This window comes from Pan paniscus, chromosome 5 (assembly GCF_029289425.2).
Source record: "Pan paniscus chromosome 5, NHGRI_mPanPan1-v2.0_pri, whole genome shotgun sequence".
NCBI classification, from domain to species: domain Eukaryota; kingdom Metazoa; phylum Chordata; class Mammalia; order Primates; family Hominidae; genus Pan; species Pan paniscus.
The window spans coordinates 175,308,770-175,329,188 of NC_073254.2; the positions used below are offsets into that span (position 1 = coordinate 175,308,770).

At 37.5% G+C, this 20,419-nt stretch overlaps 1 protein-coding gene across 3 annotated transcripts in view; it reads right to left on the reverse strand.

Moving 5' to 3' along the window:
* TFB1M (transcription factor B1, mitochondrial) overlaps nucleotides 1-20,419 on the reverse strand; it is a 56,422-nt gene that overhangs the window by 27,745 nt on the left and 8,258 nt on the right. For all 3 annotated transcript variants that reach the window (XM_008975009.6, XM_034963125.3, XM_055114271.2), the window contains exons 3-5: nucleotides 12,945-13,053; nucleotides 11,424-11,575; nucleotides 13-132 (exon numbers count right to left, since the gene is read on the reverse strand). In XM_008975009.6, the coding sequence (XP_008973257.2) occupies nucleotides 13-132; nucleotides 11,424-11,575; nucleotides 12,945-13,053 (381 nt within the window). The remainder of the gene's footprint in view (nucleotides 1-12; nucleotides 133-11,423; nucleotides 11,576-12,944; nucleotides 13,054-20,419) is intronic.

Here is a 20,419-nt window from a genome sequence, read left to right on the forward strand (position 1 = left end):
GCAGAAACTTACCTCTGGTTTGGGGACAAAAGCTTGTCCTGGAATTGTAAAGATGTGTCGAACATTGCAGAGGTACTGAGCCATAACAGAGAGGCGACTACGCTGTTTGCTTCCTGTATTGGCTGCAAGTCTCTAGAGAGAGACAAAAATGAATTTTAGCAAATAATTAGTCCAGCCTGATTAGATGAAAAAGAGTCAACATTCCATTATTTCTGAACACTAGGTAGACTTTTTGAGGCAAATTTGAAAAGGGTGGGCTATCTGACACATGACACACAGCAAACATGGGGAATATTTTCCTCCAACATCAACTGAGGTACACCTAAGAAATGTGAATTATGTCATATATAATGCACTACAAAAATAAGAACATTTGCTCTACCAATGGCTGTTGGGATTTTCGAACGACTGTTATATTCTATAGAAGGCCCTACATAAAACAAGCAATCAATAAATACTTGATGAAGAAATTAGCAAGCATAATGAAAAATGAAAGATGCTTAAACCCTTAATTTTCTGAATCACCCCAATATATGAATGAACATTTTAAATGGTGTGCTTTTCAAATTCACTTAATATAGTAAAACCTTGAGTATTCAGAACCTTTGGGAAATTGGCTGTTCTTGACAAATAATTTTTGTAAAAACCTAGTAATTTATTCTTTTAAACACTCAAACATTTTTGTTTTGCAATTAATTAGGTATATTTCAATTAATTCATAAATGCAATGCAATTTCAATTAAAAGTCCAACAGGATTTTAAAAATTAATTTCCATATGTATTATATATATATTTAAATTCCATGTAAAATTTATATAAGGCCAAGAATGGCCAGGACGCTCCTGAAGAATACCAACAATGATGGGGAGCTCACCCTACCAGACATCAAATTGATGCAGGCCCAGACAGATCAATAAAACAAATGCCTTAGAAACAGACCCAAGCACATTAGATATTTAACACATGATAGATGCGATGTAGCAACTGCTAACAGAAAAGGAAGGATCATTCGGTAAGTGACACCGGTGTAATTAGATATCCATAGGAGAAAACAGTAGGTCCTTATCTCATGCCATAACCAAAAAAAACTCTAAGCAAATTAACAATAAGTGAAAAGAAAAACTTTAAAATTTTTATAAGCAAATATCTATGACTTCCATGGTAGGGAAGAATTTCCTACAGATGTAAAAGCAGAGCTATATAAGAAAAGACAGACAGACAGACAGACAGACACACACACATATATGTATATATGTATGTATATACATCTTTCTAAAATATATGTATCTATGTATGTCTTTTCTTATATAGCTTTGCTTTGGGGACAAAATATATATATATGTGTGTGTATATATATCTGTATATATGCGTGTATATATGTGTATATATACACATGCGTGTATATATGTGTGTATATATATGTGTGCATATATACGTGTGTGTATATATATGTATATATACATATATATATAATATATATATTTTTTGATCTTGGCTGGGAACAGTGGCTCATGCCTGTAATTCCAGTGCTTTGGGAAGCCAAAACAGGAGGACTGCCAGAGGCCAGGAGCTCAAGACCAGCCTGGGCAACACAGCAAGACGCCCTCCTCAACAACAACAACAACAACAACAAAAACTACTGTACTTTATTAAAATTTTAAATTTCTGTATAATAAAACTTTATAAATGTTTATAAGTCACAGACTAAGAGAAATTATTTGAAATTTATAGTGTTCAGAATACAGATGAAATTCCTGTACATCAATAATCATAAGATAAATAGCTAATAGAATATATAAGGCAACTCACATAAGAGAAATCCAAATAAACCATAATATAAACTATGCTCCACCACAGTACAAAGTAGGAATATGCAAATTAGAACATTAGATATAATTTCATACACATGAAATGAACAATTAAAAAAAAACCTAACAGAACCTGATATTGGAGAATATCTGCAGCTACAGGAACTTTCAGATACTGCTAGTGAGAGAGGAAATCTGTACAAGCATTTGTAGCATAATTTGGCAATATACAGTAGAGCTGAAGCTGTGTAAAACCTCATGACCCTCTAGGTCTCTAAGAACATGTATGTATGGAAATAATGATGACGAAGTTTAAGACAGTACAACTCATAGAAGGGAAAGAAAGGGGATAGAAGAGGGCTCCAAACATATCAATAATATTTTATTTCTTTAAAAAAGATATAAAAATATGGCAATATATTAAAATTGAACAGAGCTGAGTGGTGGGTAAAAAAATTTAGGGATGCTTATCTTTCTAAAATGTATCTTGCCTCTCTGTGTTCTTAAGAGCTCAAAGGACATTCTAACCCTCTTCTGAATGATTCAGGGGCAACATTACAAACACCAATGATTACTGGAATAATCCTGGGGCTAGGTAGGCAGGGAGGGGGCCCCACTGCTCAACAGTAAAAGACACAGTGCTTTCTGAGCTGGTTTGCAGCTGCTGGGTTTGCTCTTTCCCGCTTCACTGCAATGCACACACATAGTCTAATCACTTCTTTTCCTTTGCTGCTTGTAGCCTGCTGTGGACATGAAAACCATATAATTTACCTTATTAGAGCTTTGCCTTAAGGAAGATTAAAAAATAGGTTCTGTGTGAGATATGGAAGAAACTTCCTATGGGCAAAGTTATAGATTGTACTCAAAGCCAACCTTTCATCTCATACCTCTTCCCCATGACCTTTTCATTTTAAACTGTCTGGCTCTTGTCTGTTTGGAGAGTTGAAATTATTGGGATGCCGTACTCAAGATAAGTGATGAGTTAGTATAGCATGTAAGACAAAATATAATCTTTCTTACTAAAATGTAAAACCAAGACACATATACTCTCATACAGCTACAAAAAATGACAGAAGTAGAGATTTAAGTTAAAGAATAAGCTTATGGATCAAGTGGTCAAAAATATTTCTAGTTCTTCATAAAGTAAAAAAGGAGCTTAATCTTACTACTGGCAGAAAATTCAGAAATTCAAAATGCATTGCAAATTTTAATATCCAACTGGCACAATTCAAAAAAGATCTTATTTAAGTATTTAAGTATATTTCACTTAGAACACATCCAGAAACGTCAGGGGAATATGTGTCCCAATCCATTAACCTGACCCATTCAATTCAATCTTTGTAGCATATATCCCCAGGCTGTAGAGATGAAAACATGCGAATCATATATTTCAATTTACAAAAAAGCAGCACACATAGCTGTCCCTAACTCATTAAGGAAAAATTCAAATCACAGACCAGAAAGCTCTACAAAAGATTTCATTCAAAGCTAGCATAAGACAGAAATGGTCTATCAACCTCAAATATACATTACTGTTTCTGTGATAGATGTACTATTGGGAAAGCTATAAAAATTCAACATCCATTACAAGATAGATGATTTTAGCAACAAAAGGTCAGGAAACCAAACTAGTTAATTTTTCTTTAAAAGGAAACCTCTAACCCTTGAGCTTTTAAAAAGCATTTTGATGGAGTATGAGAAAAACAAGGGGTCAAAGAATTTACAAGGACAGTGGTTTTTTTTTTCTTATTAATCTAAAATAATTTTAAGTACAAGGAGAAAAATTAGGCTTACACTTGAGAAGCTACACAGCCATATATCAGGGACAATGAGAACTATGTAAGGTAATTAATGGAGAGGGTGACTCCCTCCCTGCTTGAGATGTGCTCATCAACAGCCAGGGTCCTCTGGAGATGGTGGGAGAAAAAGAGGCTGATGCTGGACCCAGAAAGAAAAGAACACAGGGCCAGCAGCATCGAGAATTTGCACATCATGACTTTAGCAGAAAACACACTACCTGTACTCAAGTTCAGCCTTCCCTGTAACTACTCCACGACCTTCTGGAAGGCATTAAACCTTTTGAGCCTCAGTTCATCATTTATATTAATAAAATGAGGTTAGATGGGGTTAGTTCTCACTTACTGCTTAACAGTCTGATTACATTTTATGAACTGTAACTTCATATTGTCTATATGTCCCTTAATGCATATGAGCTGAATTCTTACACTTAGATCCTGTAGTGCTAGAGACAGGAATAAGACGACGGTGCTCATTTATTTCTGTTTTGTAATTCACAAAGCCAATCAAAGTAAATGTTAAAAAGAGCTTCCTGTGGCTAAAATACAAAATTACATATACAGCCATGTCAAGAGTAAATGGCATATAAGAAAATGCTGCTATATGAAATGGTGCGAATTACTGTCCCTGCCCAAATCTTGCCAAATTGTAATCCCCAACGTTGGAGGAGGGGCCTGGTGAAAGGTGACTGGATCAAGGGGGCAGATTTCCCTCTTGCACGACAGTGAGTGAGTTCTCATGAGAACTGCTTGTTGTAAAGTGTGTAGCACCTCCCCCCTCTCTCTTCCTACTGCTCCAGCCACATAAACCATGCCTGCTTCCCCTTTGCCTTCTGCCATGATTATAAGTTTCCTGAGGCTTCCCCAGCCATGCTTCCTGTACAGTTGCAGAAATGTGAGCCAATTAAACCTTTTTTTTAAAATAAATTACCCAGTCTCAGGTATCTCTTTATAGCAGTGCATAGAATGGACTAACATAGGGGCTGGGCATGGTGGCTCACGCCTGTAATCCCAGCACTTTAGGAGGCTGAGGCAGGTGGATCACGAGGTCAGGAGATCGAGACCATCCTGGCTAACATGGTGAAACCCCGTTTCTACTAAAAATGCAAAAAATTAGCCAGGCGTGGTGGTGGGCACCTGTAGTCCCAGCTACTCGGGAGGCTGAGGCAATTGAATGGCATGAACCCGGGAGGTGGGGCTTGCAGCGACCTGAGATGGCACCACTGCACTCCAGCCTGGGTGACAGAGTGGCGAGACTCGGCCTCAAAAAAAAAAAAGAAAAGAATGGACTAATATAGTATATATTCTCCCACTGAAACTTTCACTTGCAAAATGTGAAAATCAGAGGACCAGTGTTACCTAGACTTCTAAGGCATTCCATAAATTATAGACTCCATATAAACTCTTCTCAATATTCATGCTAAAATTGAACTAAAATCAACTTCTTTTGTTAAAGAAAAAGAATTGCATATGGTGAAGTCGAAGCAACACTATTATTAATAACCACAACTGACAAGCTGAGTCACCGAAAATATTACTCCACCTCTTTTTAAGCCTCTGTTTCTTTGTGTTTCCCCCCACACAAATAGAGTACATAGTATTTTGTATCTCTATTGTGTTATTCAAGAGCAGAAATACCAAAATAATCATGTCGGCTGAGAAAAATAAATCCACAGATGTGGTTTAATAAGAAATATATTTGGACTTTGTCCCTGGCTCCTAAAGCCCTTGAAATTTCCTGAGTAATCGGCATGTCTTGCTTTAAATTCACAAGTCCCCCAGAGTTTACAGTAATGAGATAACTTAGGATGAGGCCTCTAGGTAGCTCAAGATGGGGCTGGTCACTGAGACCAACTGATTACCCATTACTCAAGTGTAGGTAAGGTGTTTCCCTGAGTTTTTGAGCCATTCTGAAAAATGATTCAATCTGAGGAGGGGGACATGGAAACCTCTGATTTATTTTATAGCTGGTCGCTCAGAACTCCTAGAGGCCCAGATTTGTGACTGTCATCTGAAGTGAGGCGCAGTCTTGTGGGACTTGGCCCTTAACTTGTGGGATCTAACACTAAAAACATGTGGACAGTGTCGGAATTGAATGAAACTGCAGGATACCCAGCTGGTGTTTGGAGAATTGGAGATTGCTTGGTGTGGAAAAAACCCACACGTCTGGTGTCAGAAGTTGTATAAGTGCAGAGGAAACAAGAATGGTTTCTGTCAGAACCAACATATCCAAAGGTTGAGAAAAACAACAAAGAAAACTCAGCATGGGCCCAATTCAAACCAACCCAAGAGAATTAGCAGGTTCATGAAGAGGAAATGACAAAGACCTTAAGAAAAGTGGTGATATCATCTCAGGGTTCCTAACAAACATGAAACGGTCCTACGTTTTTATGATGGGAAGTTCCAAGACTCCTGAGAGAAAGATTTTATGGCCAAATCATCTAAAGGAAAGTTTTCCAACCTTGGCATGACTGACATCTTGGGCTGATTAATGTTGGGTGGTTCTTCGCTGTGGGAGGCTCTGCTGTGCACTGAAGAATGCTTCCCAGCATCCCTAACCTTCTATCCACTAGAGACCAGAGCCCCCTCCCGGGTGTGACAACCAAAAACATGTCAGACATTGCCAAATGCCCCTGAGGAGCAGATAAGGCAAAAGTGCCCTTGTTGGAAATGATTCCCCTAAACAGAAACAAGGGTAAAAAGAGAGGGATAGATCTAAGAAATGAAATTCTTATGATACACTCAAATTATCTGAGAGGAAGGCATTTAAAGAATTAAGCTTATGTAGTAGTAGAGTCTATTGATTTCAAACAAATTCTGGCATTAAAAAGTTTTGTTCTGAAACAAGTATAAAGCTGAATAAGTCATAGGAAACAAGAGTTTGCATAAACAGGACAACAGGTGGAGCAGGACTGTCATTACTGAAATGGAAAGGAGATGAGCCTTAGATGCCCAGCCTGAAGAGGACTGGAGGCCCTTCTCAGGCTGCAGCAGAGGCAGGGGGCAGCTCAAACTGAGCCTAGAGGTCTCCTGGGCTCAGGGAGCCAGAGCTGGAGATCTGGGAGGCCTCGGCAGGCAGAATTTGTGGGGCAGACTACCAGAGACATGGAAAACGCACATACGCGGTGCTCACACGTGTGCAGCAGCAACGGGTGGGGGAGACAGGAACAGGAGAGGGAGAGAGAATGTGAGGCAGAGCTCCTGAGGTAGCAAAAGGGTCCCAAGGGTCCCCCAAGTCCCCTGCTGAGCACTGATCTGCAGGTGCCTGAGGCTTGGGAGCCTGAACTAGAACCAGGGGAAGGCAGGAGCAACTGGGGCTCACGTGGCTCAAGAGGCCCTGCAACATGCAGGGCGTTGGGTGCCTTCCTCAGAAAGGGCATGATGTAGTACTGGGGCTCAACAAGCCCCAAATTAAAAGCTACCCTGGATCCACCAGAACAATAAAAGCCTCAAGCAATCTCATCTATGTGTCACAACAAACCCAACCTCAACCCAATACCACAAAATCCAGCCCTCATCAGCATTAAAAAAAATAAAACTCTCACAATACCTGATGTTTTGTCAGAAATTATCAGGCTTTCAGAGAAACAGAAAAATGCAACCTATAGCAAGAAGGGGAAATCAATCACTAAAAGAGTACAGAAATGATAGAGGTAATGAAATTAGCAGGCAAGGATCTTAAAACAGCTACTTATTTGTTCAATTTTTTGAGACAGGGTCTTGCTCTGCCGCCCAGGCTGGAGTGCAGTGACATGATCATGGCTCACTGTAATTTGATCTCCTGGGCTCAGGTGATCCTCCCACCTCAGCCTCCTGAGTAGTCGAGACCACAGGCATGCAGCACTGGACCTGGCTAATTTTTTATTTATTTTTTGTAGAGACAAGGTAACATAGGGAGCTATGTTACCCAGGCTGGTCTCGAACTCTGGGCTCAAGCAATCCTCCCACCTTAGCCTCCCAAAGTGTTGAGATTACAGCTGTGAGCCAGCACGCCTGGCCAAAACATCTACTTTAAATATCATACATACATACATACATAGAAAAATGCCAAGGAAGGCATGAATGTAATGAGGACAGAAAGAGAAGATCCAAAGACCCAAATGGAATTTAGAGATAATTTTTTTTCATAATAGTTAACCAAATATCCATGCATTTACTTAATTCTTTCCTTCACTGCTGATTTTTGATCTGACCATTATCAGATACTGCTAAGGTGTCTGCATCGGGCTTTCTAGTCTAGTAATTGCTCTGTCATGTGCTGCTTCTCATACTGCTTTAATTATTAAAGCTTCACCATACATTTTAGCATATGACAAGGAAGTCTTTTCTCATCACTCTCCCTTTTCAACATTTCTTATGTATTGTTGCAGGTCTATTCCTCCAGATGATCCTTAGAACTGCGTATTTCAAGATAAGTTCTTTGAGGATTATAATTAGATATACAGAATTCTTGGAAAAATCAGCTTCTTTAAAATAATCATTTTTCCTTCTGGGGCTATGATATTTCTCTGGATTTATCTCAGTGACCTTGAGATTCTCAGTTAGGTTTTGTAGTTATTTTTATATATGTCTCTCATTTTTTCTTAGGTTTTCAAAATAATTATTTATCTCCAAATAATATTTTTGTACTTCTCATTCCAATAATGGTATATTTCCCTTGATTCACTCCCTGTTATATTTAGTTTTCTACTTATTTATCATGGATTCAATCTTAAACTCTCCTGAGCTTTTGCAACTTTTTTTTGACTCTATGCAAACTTGACAGTAGTTTTATCAAATTCCCCTTTTAATTGGCTCCAATCTGGACTGGTTGTTCTTCCTGAGGACTCCTTTCTCTCTGTCCTGTAGGGAGCCCTCTGCTTCCTGGATTTCATGTCATTTTTTTCTTGATGTTTCTAATCAGACCAATGCTTATATGATGTCTCTAACCAGACCAATGCTGACAGAGGTGCTGACAGGGATCAACGAGGGCTGACTTGTGAGTAAATGGAGCTAGGTTAATTGGGACCCATATGTTAAAAATAGTAAAATTGCTTCTACTTCACTATACACAGAGATCAAACCCGAGTGGACTATAGATATAAATGTGAAAGGTAAACATAAAGCTTCTAGAAGATAACAGAAGAATATCTTCATGAACTCAAGATGAAAGTGTTTCCTCAACAAAACACAAAAAGCACTAGACATAAATTTAAAATTAAGAATGCTTGCTCTTCAAAAGACACCATAAAAAGAAAATAACAACATGCAATAGAGTAGAAGAAATGCTCAACACATTTAACTAAGGACTAGTATGAAGAGTATTAAAGAGCATGTGAGAACTCCTCCAGATCAGTAGGAAAAAGATAAGCAACCCAAAAGAAAGGTGAGCAAAAAGCATGCACTAAAAACAAGGAACTCAAAAAGGCCAGTAAACACACAATAGTGCCCAATTTTGCTACAAACCAGCAAGGACAAAATAAAACACAATGACATTCCATTACCCTGAGATTAATAAAAATGTACAAGTCTGGCAATAGTGAGTACTGGCAAGAATATGGAGCAAAATGAACTCATACACACTGCTGGTGGGAATATAAACAGGCGTGATGATTTCAGAGATCAACTTAGCATTATCTATGCAGGGGTGAAGATTTGCAGTTCCACTCCCAGGTAAATACCCTAGAGAAATGTTGCCCATGTGCCCCAACTGACACAGTATGGAATGTTTACGACAGTTTTGTTTGTAAAAACAGAACAATGAAACTAATTCATGGTCCACCAACATGAGAATGAATAGATAAGGATCTTACACAAATAGTGGGTAGTATATATAGCTACCTAAATAAACTACAGTCATAAGCAAAGTCAGTGAATCCTACAAAGAATGTTCAGGATAAAAACAATACATACTATATGAATACATATTATATAAACCCAGTTGTCAAAAGTGGACAAAACTGGGCTGGGTGCAGTGGCTCACGCCTGTAATCCCAGCACTTTCGGAGGCTGAGGTGGGTGGATCACGAGGTCAGGAGATCGAGACCATCCTGGCTAACATGGTGAAACCCCGTCTCTACTAAAAATACAAAAAATTAGCCGGGCGCGGTGGCGGGCGCCTGTAGTCCCAGCTACTCAGGAGGCTGAGGCAGGAGAATGGCGTGAACCCGGGAGATGGAGCTTGCAGTGAGCCAAGATCGTGCCACTGCACTCCAGCCTGGGTGACAGAGTGAGACTCTGTCCAAAAAAAAAAAAAAAAAAAAAAAAAAAAGGACAAAACTAAAGTGTATTCATCATAGGAATATAAATCTGTGTGATAAGACTATGCAAGGGAATAAAGCCAAAATTCACAGTAGTGATCACCTTACTAGCATGGGATGGAAAGGAGATGCAATCAGAGTAAGGAATACAATGGGGTCTCAAAGATACTAGTGATTCAATTACCCATGTTGGGGGTGGGGATTCAGGAGTTCCCTTTATTAAGTCATCCATGTACACGGGGATTCAGGAGTGCCCTTTATTAAGTCATCCATGTACATTATACAGTCATCCGTCAGTATCTGTGGGTTCCATATCCATGGATCCAACCAATCCCAGATCAAAAATATTCAGGGAATAAAAAAAGGATGGTTGCATCTGTACTGAACATGTACAGATTTTTCCCTTATCATTATTCCTCAAATAATACAGTGTAACAACTATTTATAAAACATTTATACTGTCTTAGGTATTACAAATAATGTAGAGATGATTTAAAGTATATGGGATGATATGCATAGGTTATATGCAAATACTACACTGTTTGACATCAGGGACTTGAGCACCTGTAGATTTTGGTATTTGTGGGGGTTCTGGAATCAATCCCCTATGGATACCAAGGGATGGCTGTATACTCTTGTATTTATATGTCATAATAAAATTTTTTTAAAAAACCACTTAAGAGTCTGCACATCCCTCCTTATACCTTTGCCGCTCAAGCACCACCCCTGCTTACCCTGGAGGGTTTACTTTCTAGAGTGAACCCAGAACACTTCCGCCATGGGAATGCAGGCATAGCAGACTTCACTGAGGTGAGGGAGGAAGTACAATTTATATACTGAATAATGAGACCCTCAATCCCCTTCTCTTTCTCAGCTCCAAATTGATTATCACATTCTTCCCGCACGCCCCCGCCGAGACAGAGTCTTGCTCTGTTACCCAAGCTGGAGTGCAGTGGCACGATCTTTGCTCACTGCAACCTCCGCCTCCCAGGTTCAAGCAATTCTCCTGGCTCAGCCTCCTGAGTAGCTGGGATTACAGGCACCCCCCACCACACCCGGCTAATTTTTTTTTTTTTTTTTGTATTTTTAGTAGAGACGGGATTTCACCATGTTGGCCAGGCTGGTTTCAAACTCCTGACCTCGTGATCCGCCTGCCTCGGCCTCCCAAAGTGCTGGAATTATAGGCATGAGTCACCATGCCCGGCCAATTATCATATTCTTTAACTGCCATGCCATTAAGCTTAAAGATCAATTTTAAGGTATCACGTGCCAATCCTGGGTATGGCCAACAGGGCATCGCTTTTGTCTTTCTCCAGTGGCATCGATGGCTGTTGCATCCCTGTGTTTACCACACTACCTCCTTGGCTAACATACATCATTCATGTTTTCCCAGAAGCTCACAGCAGTTACATCTGTCATCATCATCAAAGGTTTAACTTTTGGCTGAGCTGCTGCTGGGTTCTTGTGGGTGTAATAAGATATTAACTTAGAAAACACAGACTGTGGTAAAAATGCAGTATTATTATTTTGCTTTGGAATTTGAACATGTGATAAAATAGTCACAAAATGTTAAAACTTACCTCTGCCACTTCCTTTTGAAAAGTCAAAGTCATCTGAGTTCTGCCATAAACAAAAGGTCCATCTCTACAGGAAATATTTTCAAGCCACTTGATAATCAGTGGAGTTGAAACACTAAAAGGCAGATTTCCAATAATATGTACATTTGGAGGATCTGGTGGCAGAGGAAAAAACAACCTGAAATGATTCCATCAATATATTCTGAATACAATTTCAGTGACGAGTAAAATCAGACTGGATATTAATAGCATCAAAGAAAAATATATAAATAGACATGGCTAAATTTTTTTTTTTTCACTTATTCAAAAGCAATGTTTTCTCACAATCTGCTTTGGATTATTGAGGAAAAAATTATACTTAATTACTGCTCAGTTACTCAGAGAAAAGTCCTTGAATTTCTGGCCTAGGAAATACAGGAAAAAGAGTTGGCTTGAGGAAAAAGAGAATTCATTTTGGACATGATGAGGTTAAAGTGCCTATGGAACACCTAGATGAAGCTGTCAGAGGTCAGATGCCAGGAAGGGGGTACAGGCAGCATATAAAGTGTGAATGTCTGCAATACGTAGGTGGTAAGTGAAACCATAGGAATGGAGTAATCTGGCAAATTTGCCCAAAAAGAAAAACCCCAGAAACAACAATATGTACAAAGTGGGTAGAAAAACAACCACCAGCTAAGAATAGTTAGAAAAAGTTCACAAATGTAAAAGGAAAAACAGGAGGGGCTGGTATCAGGGAGAAAAAGAGCAAGAGAAATCCTCCGGAAGACTATGGATTACAGTTAAATGAATTTGGGAGAACTCAGTCAGATAAGGTTTGAAACAGGTAATGAGGAAGGCATTGTGGTTCCAGTGTGACTGGGCTGGGGCAGAAACCTGAAGGCTGCATGCTAAGAACAGGAGGGCCTGTCAGCTGGCAGAGACTGCAAGTGCGGCCCATCTGAAGGAGTCTGGTCATGGGGGAGGCCAGAGACATGGGGGCAGCCAGATGTGGAGGCACCTAAGCCCTCCTCCGTTTGTTCTGAGAGTCTGTTATAGGAAGAAACATACCCTATTTATCTATGCATTCTGAAGGGCTGCACACAGCAGGTACCCAATAAACACTGTCTGTGAATGAAGACTGCCTTGGTTGGTCATTGAATGTGAAGAATAATAGAAAAAGTTAAAACAATGGCTTGGGCATGGCTTAGTTTACTAAAGCACTTCTTTTTTTCCACTATTTGGAACAAATAACAATTGATAGTTTACCCTATCCTTATATGGTATCACAAAAAATGGTAAGTTTATTTGCACAGAATACAAAACATTTGAAAATGAGACAAATGAATTAGAACTAAAAAAAGTAACTAGATTTTATAATTTGGAAGCAAGTAGCAAGAGAAAATTATAATACACATTATTTAATTCTGTTCAGATAATTTAAAATATAAACATATAAGACATTTGTAATAAATGTATCATAAAATGAACATTTGTGATATAAATAATCATAAAAGAAATGTTTTATAACTACCCAAAAGCACTTACCATCTTCCCAGGGTCTTTTAAGACTTTCTGAAAAGGCCTTTTCTACCTTAAATGTCAAGACATCTCCATGAACAATTCTCAGTTTCCCAGGTGCTGCATCAGAAAGCATCTAGTTTATAAAAAGATCAGTAAAATGAGCTCATATACTTATGTGAGTAACAAAACTAAACTTTTTAAACCTGTGCATTTAAAAAATCAGTTAAAAAAGTCAGAGACTAGGGAATGAACAAATACTACATCACGTCTATTGCAACAGACAATGGTGGCATTTCATTTTAACACACATGAATGATTAGGGATAGTAACAGACAGTACAACACTAGCTTACAATTTTACAAATATATTACAAATATATTGACCTTCAGGATGACTTCTATTTCTATATAGATTTAGCATAAACTCACTCCTATCAATAAGTTTTTAAATTAGAGACTAAGGACATTATCATGAAATACAGAGAATTAATCAGGAGTCAACCATATTGAAAGATAAGCTTAATTTAACTAAATCTTTATAGCCTAAATATATATACAAAGGATTCTATATATCATCAAGATCTTTAACTGAATATATGCGTAGATTTAGCCAAGTAGAAAGTCACCTGTCGATGCCAGTCTCCACTTGGCACTCCGAGATACTCCTCTGACCAGAGCATCCCTAATCTTAATATTTGTTGATCCATAGCCCTTATCGACCTAATGAATTACCCTGGATGTTTAACAATAGCTACTTCCCAACCTATTTCCACATACTAACCATTGGCTTTCTTTCCTTTTCCTTCTGTCTTTGTGACCAAAAAGGGGAAAAAAAGCACTTTTTCCTTTGTAGTCTTTTTCTTCTTCACTCCACCTACTCTACCACCACACTCTCACAGTACTGAAGAGTTGGCAGTTAATTCAAAAAACTTTATAGCTAAGTTATCTATAAATTCATATTGTGTTAAGTGCCCCATGCCCAACACAAAACTGATTCTTGAAGTCCTTAGTTAAATATTTAAAAAGTCTCTGAGCTTATAAATTTACTTAAAAGGCAGGAGTGAATGTATCAATGAGAAGAAACATCACTGCTAAGGTAGATTTCAAGGGAAGAAGTGACTCTCTTCCCACATTAAGTCAGAGCTCGGAGAACCTTGGCTTCAACTCAGTTGCCAAGATTCTAGAATGTGCCCAGCACCTTATAGGGATGGTGAACAGGCTCAAAGGGAACATTTGCCCTGAGCCTACCTTGGTCCTAATTCTCTAGGTCCATTAAAGCTGATTTTTTTTCTCCTAACACCTCTCCTTGCCCAACTCATACAACCAAGAGGGAGGATAAACAAGATGATCACAGAAGCCAGAGAGGAGACACTGGACCAAGAAACATGGCTTGTGGATTAGTCCACCTTTGTGTCAACACTGTGCTGTGCATCTGCCTCTTTACAGCACTTACAAACTGTATCTCAATTTCCCCTGCAACAACATATGCTCCTTAAGGGCAGGACCCATTTCCTATCTACCTTTATAGCCCCTGTAGCTACAGCAATGCATGGTGAGTGTTTAATACATACTTAAGAAGTGCATGAATAAGTGAATGACCAAATGGCATTTAGGTCTCTGTAAAGCTGGAAACTTTCTCTTTTAGCCTGGGAGATGTTGGCTTCCCAAATTTTAGGGTCTAGAAACTTGCAAAGATTTACTTCACAAGTCAATCAGGCAGATTTATACAAATAATCTTTCAGAAATAAATAGCTGAAATGCCTCTACTGGTAAGAGGCTAAACATACTTTAAGTCTGGAAATCATCTAGTTTGATATGTTTAGCCATGGTAGTTTAGCAATAATAACTGCATGCCTCTGATACTAATGTACTTATGGATTATTTTAAATTACCACTAGTTACTAAAACTTGATCTGGTGAGTTCCAGGCAATAAATCTTGGAAAATATAACGATTTCAATATACTAAAAATTTAAGAAGAGACAGCTCTCTATGCGGCATGCTCTTAATGTATAAAACCACATATTTAATCATAGTACTTATCATCAATGGAAAACGCTAAAATTTTTTCTATAATTATGTTCACAAAGTTAAAACAAATTAGCAAGCCAAAAACAAAGAGGCAGAACTAATAGCTTAAGTCTCATGATGTCAATATATAGAAAGTATTTAATAATTAGTAGTTAGGACTAAAACACAACAAAACAACATAAATTTGGCTGTTTGACGTTAACTTAATTTGAAACGTTAACTTTTCCCACCCTGACAGGTACAACTGTATATCTAAAAGCTAATACAATATAAATAAATTTACCTTCCTTTCCTGGGTTTTCTTTTTTGTTTTTGTTTTTTGTTTGTTTTTTGAGATGGAGTCTCGCTCTGTTGCCCAGGCTGGAGTGCAGTGGTGCAATCTTGGCTCACTGCAACCTCTGCTCCTGGGATTCAGGCAATTCTCTTGCCTCAGCCTCCCTAAGAGCTGGGATTACAGGTGTGCACTACCACACCTGGCTAATTTTTGTATTTTTAGTAGAGACGAGGTTTCACCATGTTGCCCAGGCTGGTCTCTAACACCTGACCTCAAGTGATCTGCCCGCCTTGGTCTCCCAAAGTGCTGGGATTACAGGTGTGAGCCACCATACCCAGCTCCTTTCCTAGGTTTAAAACTACATTTCTTTTGGATTCCCATTCACTTTTCAATCTCAGTCAATGACAAACCAAATCCTCCCCACACTTTAAAAGGTACACCTCCTTCTTGACAATTTGTAGCTTGATCTACTTTGCAACTCCCCACTGCAGAAGGAATGAATGCTCATGTTAACAGATTTATGTGAAGTCCTTAAAGCAATTATGGGGAAAAAGTGCTAGACAGAATAAATTGATATTATGATTATAGACAGTACCCTTTTAAACACTTCAAATGATATTAGGCAATAACACATGAAGACCTTCTAGCCAACCAGTAGCAGAAATGTTTTCACTACCATAATGATACATGGGGTATGGTGGAGGGGGTGGGAAAATCACTATTATATGCATTCGAGAATAACAATGGAGCATTACACTTCAAAACCCTGGAGGTATTATCACAGAATGTGCTTAAAGGCACAGCCAATCACAAATGCAGGCACCAGATTACAGCCAAATGAGTATTTTTACAGACACTCTCAAACTGTTCTTTCATTTTTATTTTAGTGTTCAATTCTATATTCTTCCAAAATGAGATGTATGCCAGTTTAGAGTAAAAGGCATCATTACATAAGGCTATAAAAGAAGAAACCGAAAATCAAACCATGAAGAGGGGAAGAATATATGTAAAACACAAGAGCTAACAATCCCAACAATCATGAGAGCTAGCTCTCGTGATTTACATAATGAAATATATAATTTTTGCTTTTCAATAGTAGTTGTACCAAGACTCCAAGAGATAATTTTTTTTTTCCTGGTATTATGCTTTGTAAAGGGTACATGAAACAACGTAATAAACAATGCCTTTAATAAAAGTTAAAACACAAATGTAGAAGAATTCTTTCTGTGGCCATTTAAAAAAAAATCTCTCCTCTAACCAAAGTCTTAGTGAAAGCTCCTCTGCAGGGGCAAGTAATTGTGGTTTGGCTAGGCAGCTTTTTGTTGATTTTACTGGATGAGGAAAGAATTTAGGCAATTCTTAGAACTTACACAAAATTATCGATTCCTTAAGACGAAATACTACATTGAATAGCTATTTCGCATATTTTATGTCACCTTCTCATGTAAGGGGTTCATGGCAGCCAACACTGTAGTTACGTTAATTATCTTCTTCCTGATTTGCCACATAGTAGGGCCCAAATGCTGTTGAAATAAATATTTGTAACAGGGCTGGGCAAAACTGTTAAGCAAACTGTATGAGAAGGAAAGAATCTATAGTATAAAATATAGTAGGTGAAAGATAAAATTTGTATTCTTATATATAACACATATAAAAGACTACTGCTATTTATTCATTAAAAAATTAAGATGTTACAACAGACTTTTCAGACTTTTAGAGGGAAGGTTACAGCATGATGTCAAAATGTCAATTAGCTTGCTTTATTTTTTTTTAGTATGTAAAATAACTTGAATTGTATTAAAAATGTACATTTTCAGACTTTCTCAGTATTTTAAATTTATGAACAGAGCAAAAACAAACAGAAATCACATAACCACTCATATCTTAAATGATACTACAAATATCTAAAATTATTTTTATAGGAATTTTAAGTTTGTTGGACATTTCAATGTCATTATCAAATCTTTCACTCTCTTTTTTAAATTTGACATTAGATTTGTATTAGTCCGTTCTCATGCTGCTAATAAAGACATACCTGAGACTGGGTAATTTATAAAGGAGAGATGTTTAATTGACTCACAGTTCAGCATGGCTGGGGAGGCCTCAGGAAACTTACAGTCATGGTGGAAGGGGAAGTAAACACGTCCTTCTTCATATGGTGGCAGCAAGGAAAAGTGCCGAGCAAAAGGGAGAAATGCCCCTTATAAAACCATCAGATCTCGTGAGAGCTCACTGATGAGATTTGAGTAGGGACATAGCCAAACCATATCAGATTTTATTCTATTTGTTTGTTTTATTTTTAATTGACACATAATAATTGTGTGTTCTCACCACAAATAAATGATAAATGTTTGAGGTGGATATGCTAATTATCCTAATTTTATCATTATACATTGTACACAACGTACAGGTATGCCAACTACACAACCTTCTTCCTTAGGCCAATGTATAGGGATGCTATATGGCACAATCCTCTTCCTTAGGCCAAGAACACTAAACCAAATTTCACCCTTTTCTTGATGACCTAGGGTTACTGTTGTCTTTAGAATAATGGCCTCAATAGTTATGAAGGTGTTTTTGCTACCCTATTATTATTATTGTTTCTTCTGCATTTATATTTGTCTTTTATAGCTGTTACTGTAACAACTGTTACTTCTTACAGTTGTCAGTGGGCCTGCTTCTACCACTGATCTCTGTACTTCTACTTTGTATGGACTAAAAAGTCACTTTGGCTGTAAGCCACTTTTTGCTTACTTGTTGAGTTTTGTCTATGTTATGATTAACTATGGTAACATCAAGTAAGTTACATGTGTAAAGTAAATAGTTATGTCACAATAGCAAGGAAGGCAATCTTCCTTTTTAAAAAAATTGTTAGAGATTAAAGAATTTCAAAACTTCATTATCTCTAACTAAAAATAGCTCTTTCTGCCTGGACGCTGAAATTACCTCATATGTCTCTTAATAAGATGACTGGAAGGGGAATAATTAAAATAGCAACTATTACTGGCTACTGGGATTATGCCAGGCTCTTTACATCCATTTCTATCCATCTTTGCAATATCCACAGAAGAGAACTATTATTCCCATGCTGCAGATGAGAAAGTTGAAGCTAAAAAAGGTTTAACAGCAAGCTTAAGGTCACAAAGCTAGTAGGTGGCATATCTGAGATTTGGTCACTAGACTATTTGATGCTCAATCCCATGAACTTTCCACTATGCCAATGAAGTATGGAAATAATCAGTGTTTACCTATAAGAAAACCCAAAGGTTAGGAGGCCGAGGCAGGTGAATCACCTGAGTTCAGGAGTTCGAGACCAGCCTGGACAACATGATGAAACCCAGTCTCTATTAAAAATACAAAAAATTAGCTGGGCATGGTAGCGGGCGCCTGTAATTCCGCTACTCGTGAGGCTGAGGCAGGAGAATCGCTTGAGCCTGGGAGGTGGAGCTTGCAGTGAGCCGAGATCACGCCACTGCACTCCAGCCTGGGCAACAGAAACGAAACTCTTGTCTCAAAAAACAAACAAACAAACAAAAAACCAAAGGCAATACTAACAATACAATGACTTACTTTCTCTCTCCAAAAATTCCTCAAAACAACCACATAATTTAATGGTTAAGAAGAATCCTGAAACTTCCTATTCCGACAAAGATGGGGTCTAAGGGACCAGGCATATTCTCCTACCTTAAACCAATTTAAAAAACAGAGAAAATAGATGAAACAACAATTTTCAGACATTAGACAACAAAAAGCACAGGAAAACCTACAGATCCAAGAAGCTCAATGAATTCTACACACAAGAAACACGAAGAAAGCTACTGTAAGCACATCATGATGAAATTGCTCAAAAACAGTAGAAAGTATCAAAAGCAGCCAGAGAAAAAAGAACAAAGATAAGGATGAAAAAAGATTTGTCAGAAACAATGCAAGTGAGAAAATGGCGGAGCAACTTTTTTAGAGTAATAAAACAAAATACTGCCACAATATTTTCCAAAAATGAAGGCAAAATGAAGGCAAAATGAAGGCTTTTTCAGTCTTCAGTCTATAGTAATAAATACAGGTGGCTGTTGGTGAAACAATAGACCTATAGATAAATAGAACAGAATTGGAAGTTAGAAATAAACTGACACACATAAAACCAACTGATTTTTGACAATAGTACTAAGGCAATTCAATGAGGAAAAGACAGTATTTTCAAAAAATGGTGTTAAAAAAAGAACCTAAACCTTACCTCACACTATATGCAAGAATTAGCTCAAAATGTATCAAAGACCTAAATGTAAAAGCTAAAATTATAAAATAATGTTATATTATTTATATATAATATATATTTTTATATATACATAATTATATATATATAAATATATATTATATATTTAATTATATATAAATAAAACAGAAATTTTTAGTGATCTTGGTTTGGCAAATATTTTAAAAATAAGACATAAAAAGCATAAAGTCTAGAAGAAAAAACTGATAAATTGCACTTCATAAACATGAAACTTCTGTTCTTCAAAGACATTGTTAAGAAAATAAAAAGGTAAGCCACAGCTGAGAAAACATTTGTAAAATCTGTATCTGACAAAGCCTCACATCTGAACTATATAAATATCTCTTAAAATTCAATAAGACAAAAAAAGTAAAAGTACTAAAAATATTTGAACAAATAATTCCCCAAAGAAGATACAAAGATGGCAAATAAGCACATCATATGTTCAGTATTATTATCTATTAGGGAAATGCAAATAAAAACCACAAGAGGATACCATTACATATTCACTAGGATGGCTAAAATTAAAAAGACTGACCATGCCAAGTCTGAGCAAGCATGTGGAGCAACGGGAACTCTGAAGTACAACTGGTGGGAATGTAATATGGCACAGTCATCTTATAAAACAATTTGGTATTTCTGTAAAAAGTATAATATACGTCTACCACATGACCCGGATATTCTACACAGGACCCGGATATTCTACTCCTAGGTCTTTACTCAAGAGAAATGGAAGTGTGTATCCACACAAACACTTGCATATGAATGTTCATAAAAGCTTTATTACAGTGCAAGAGCCAAAAAAGGGAAAAACCCAAAGTCTATCAACAGGTGAATAGATTCACAAATTTGGTATATTCAGAAAATGGAATGCTATTCAGCAATAAAAAGGAGCAAACTACTGATAAACACCTCAACATGGATGA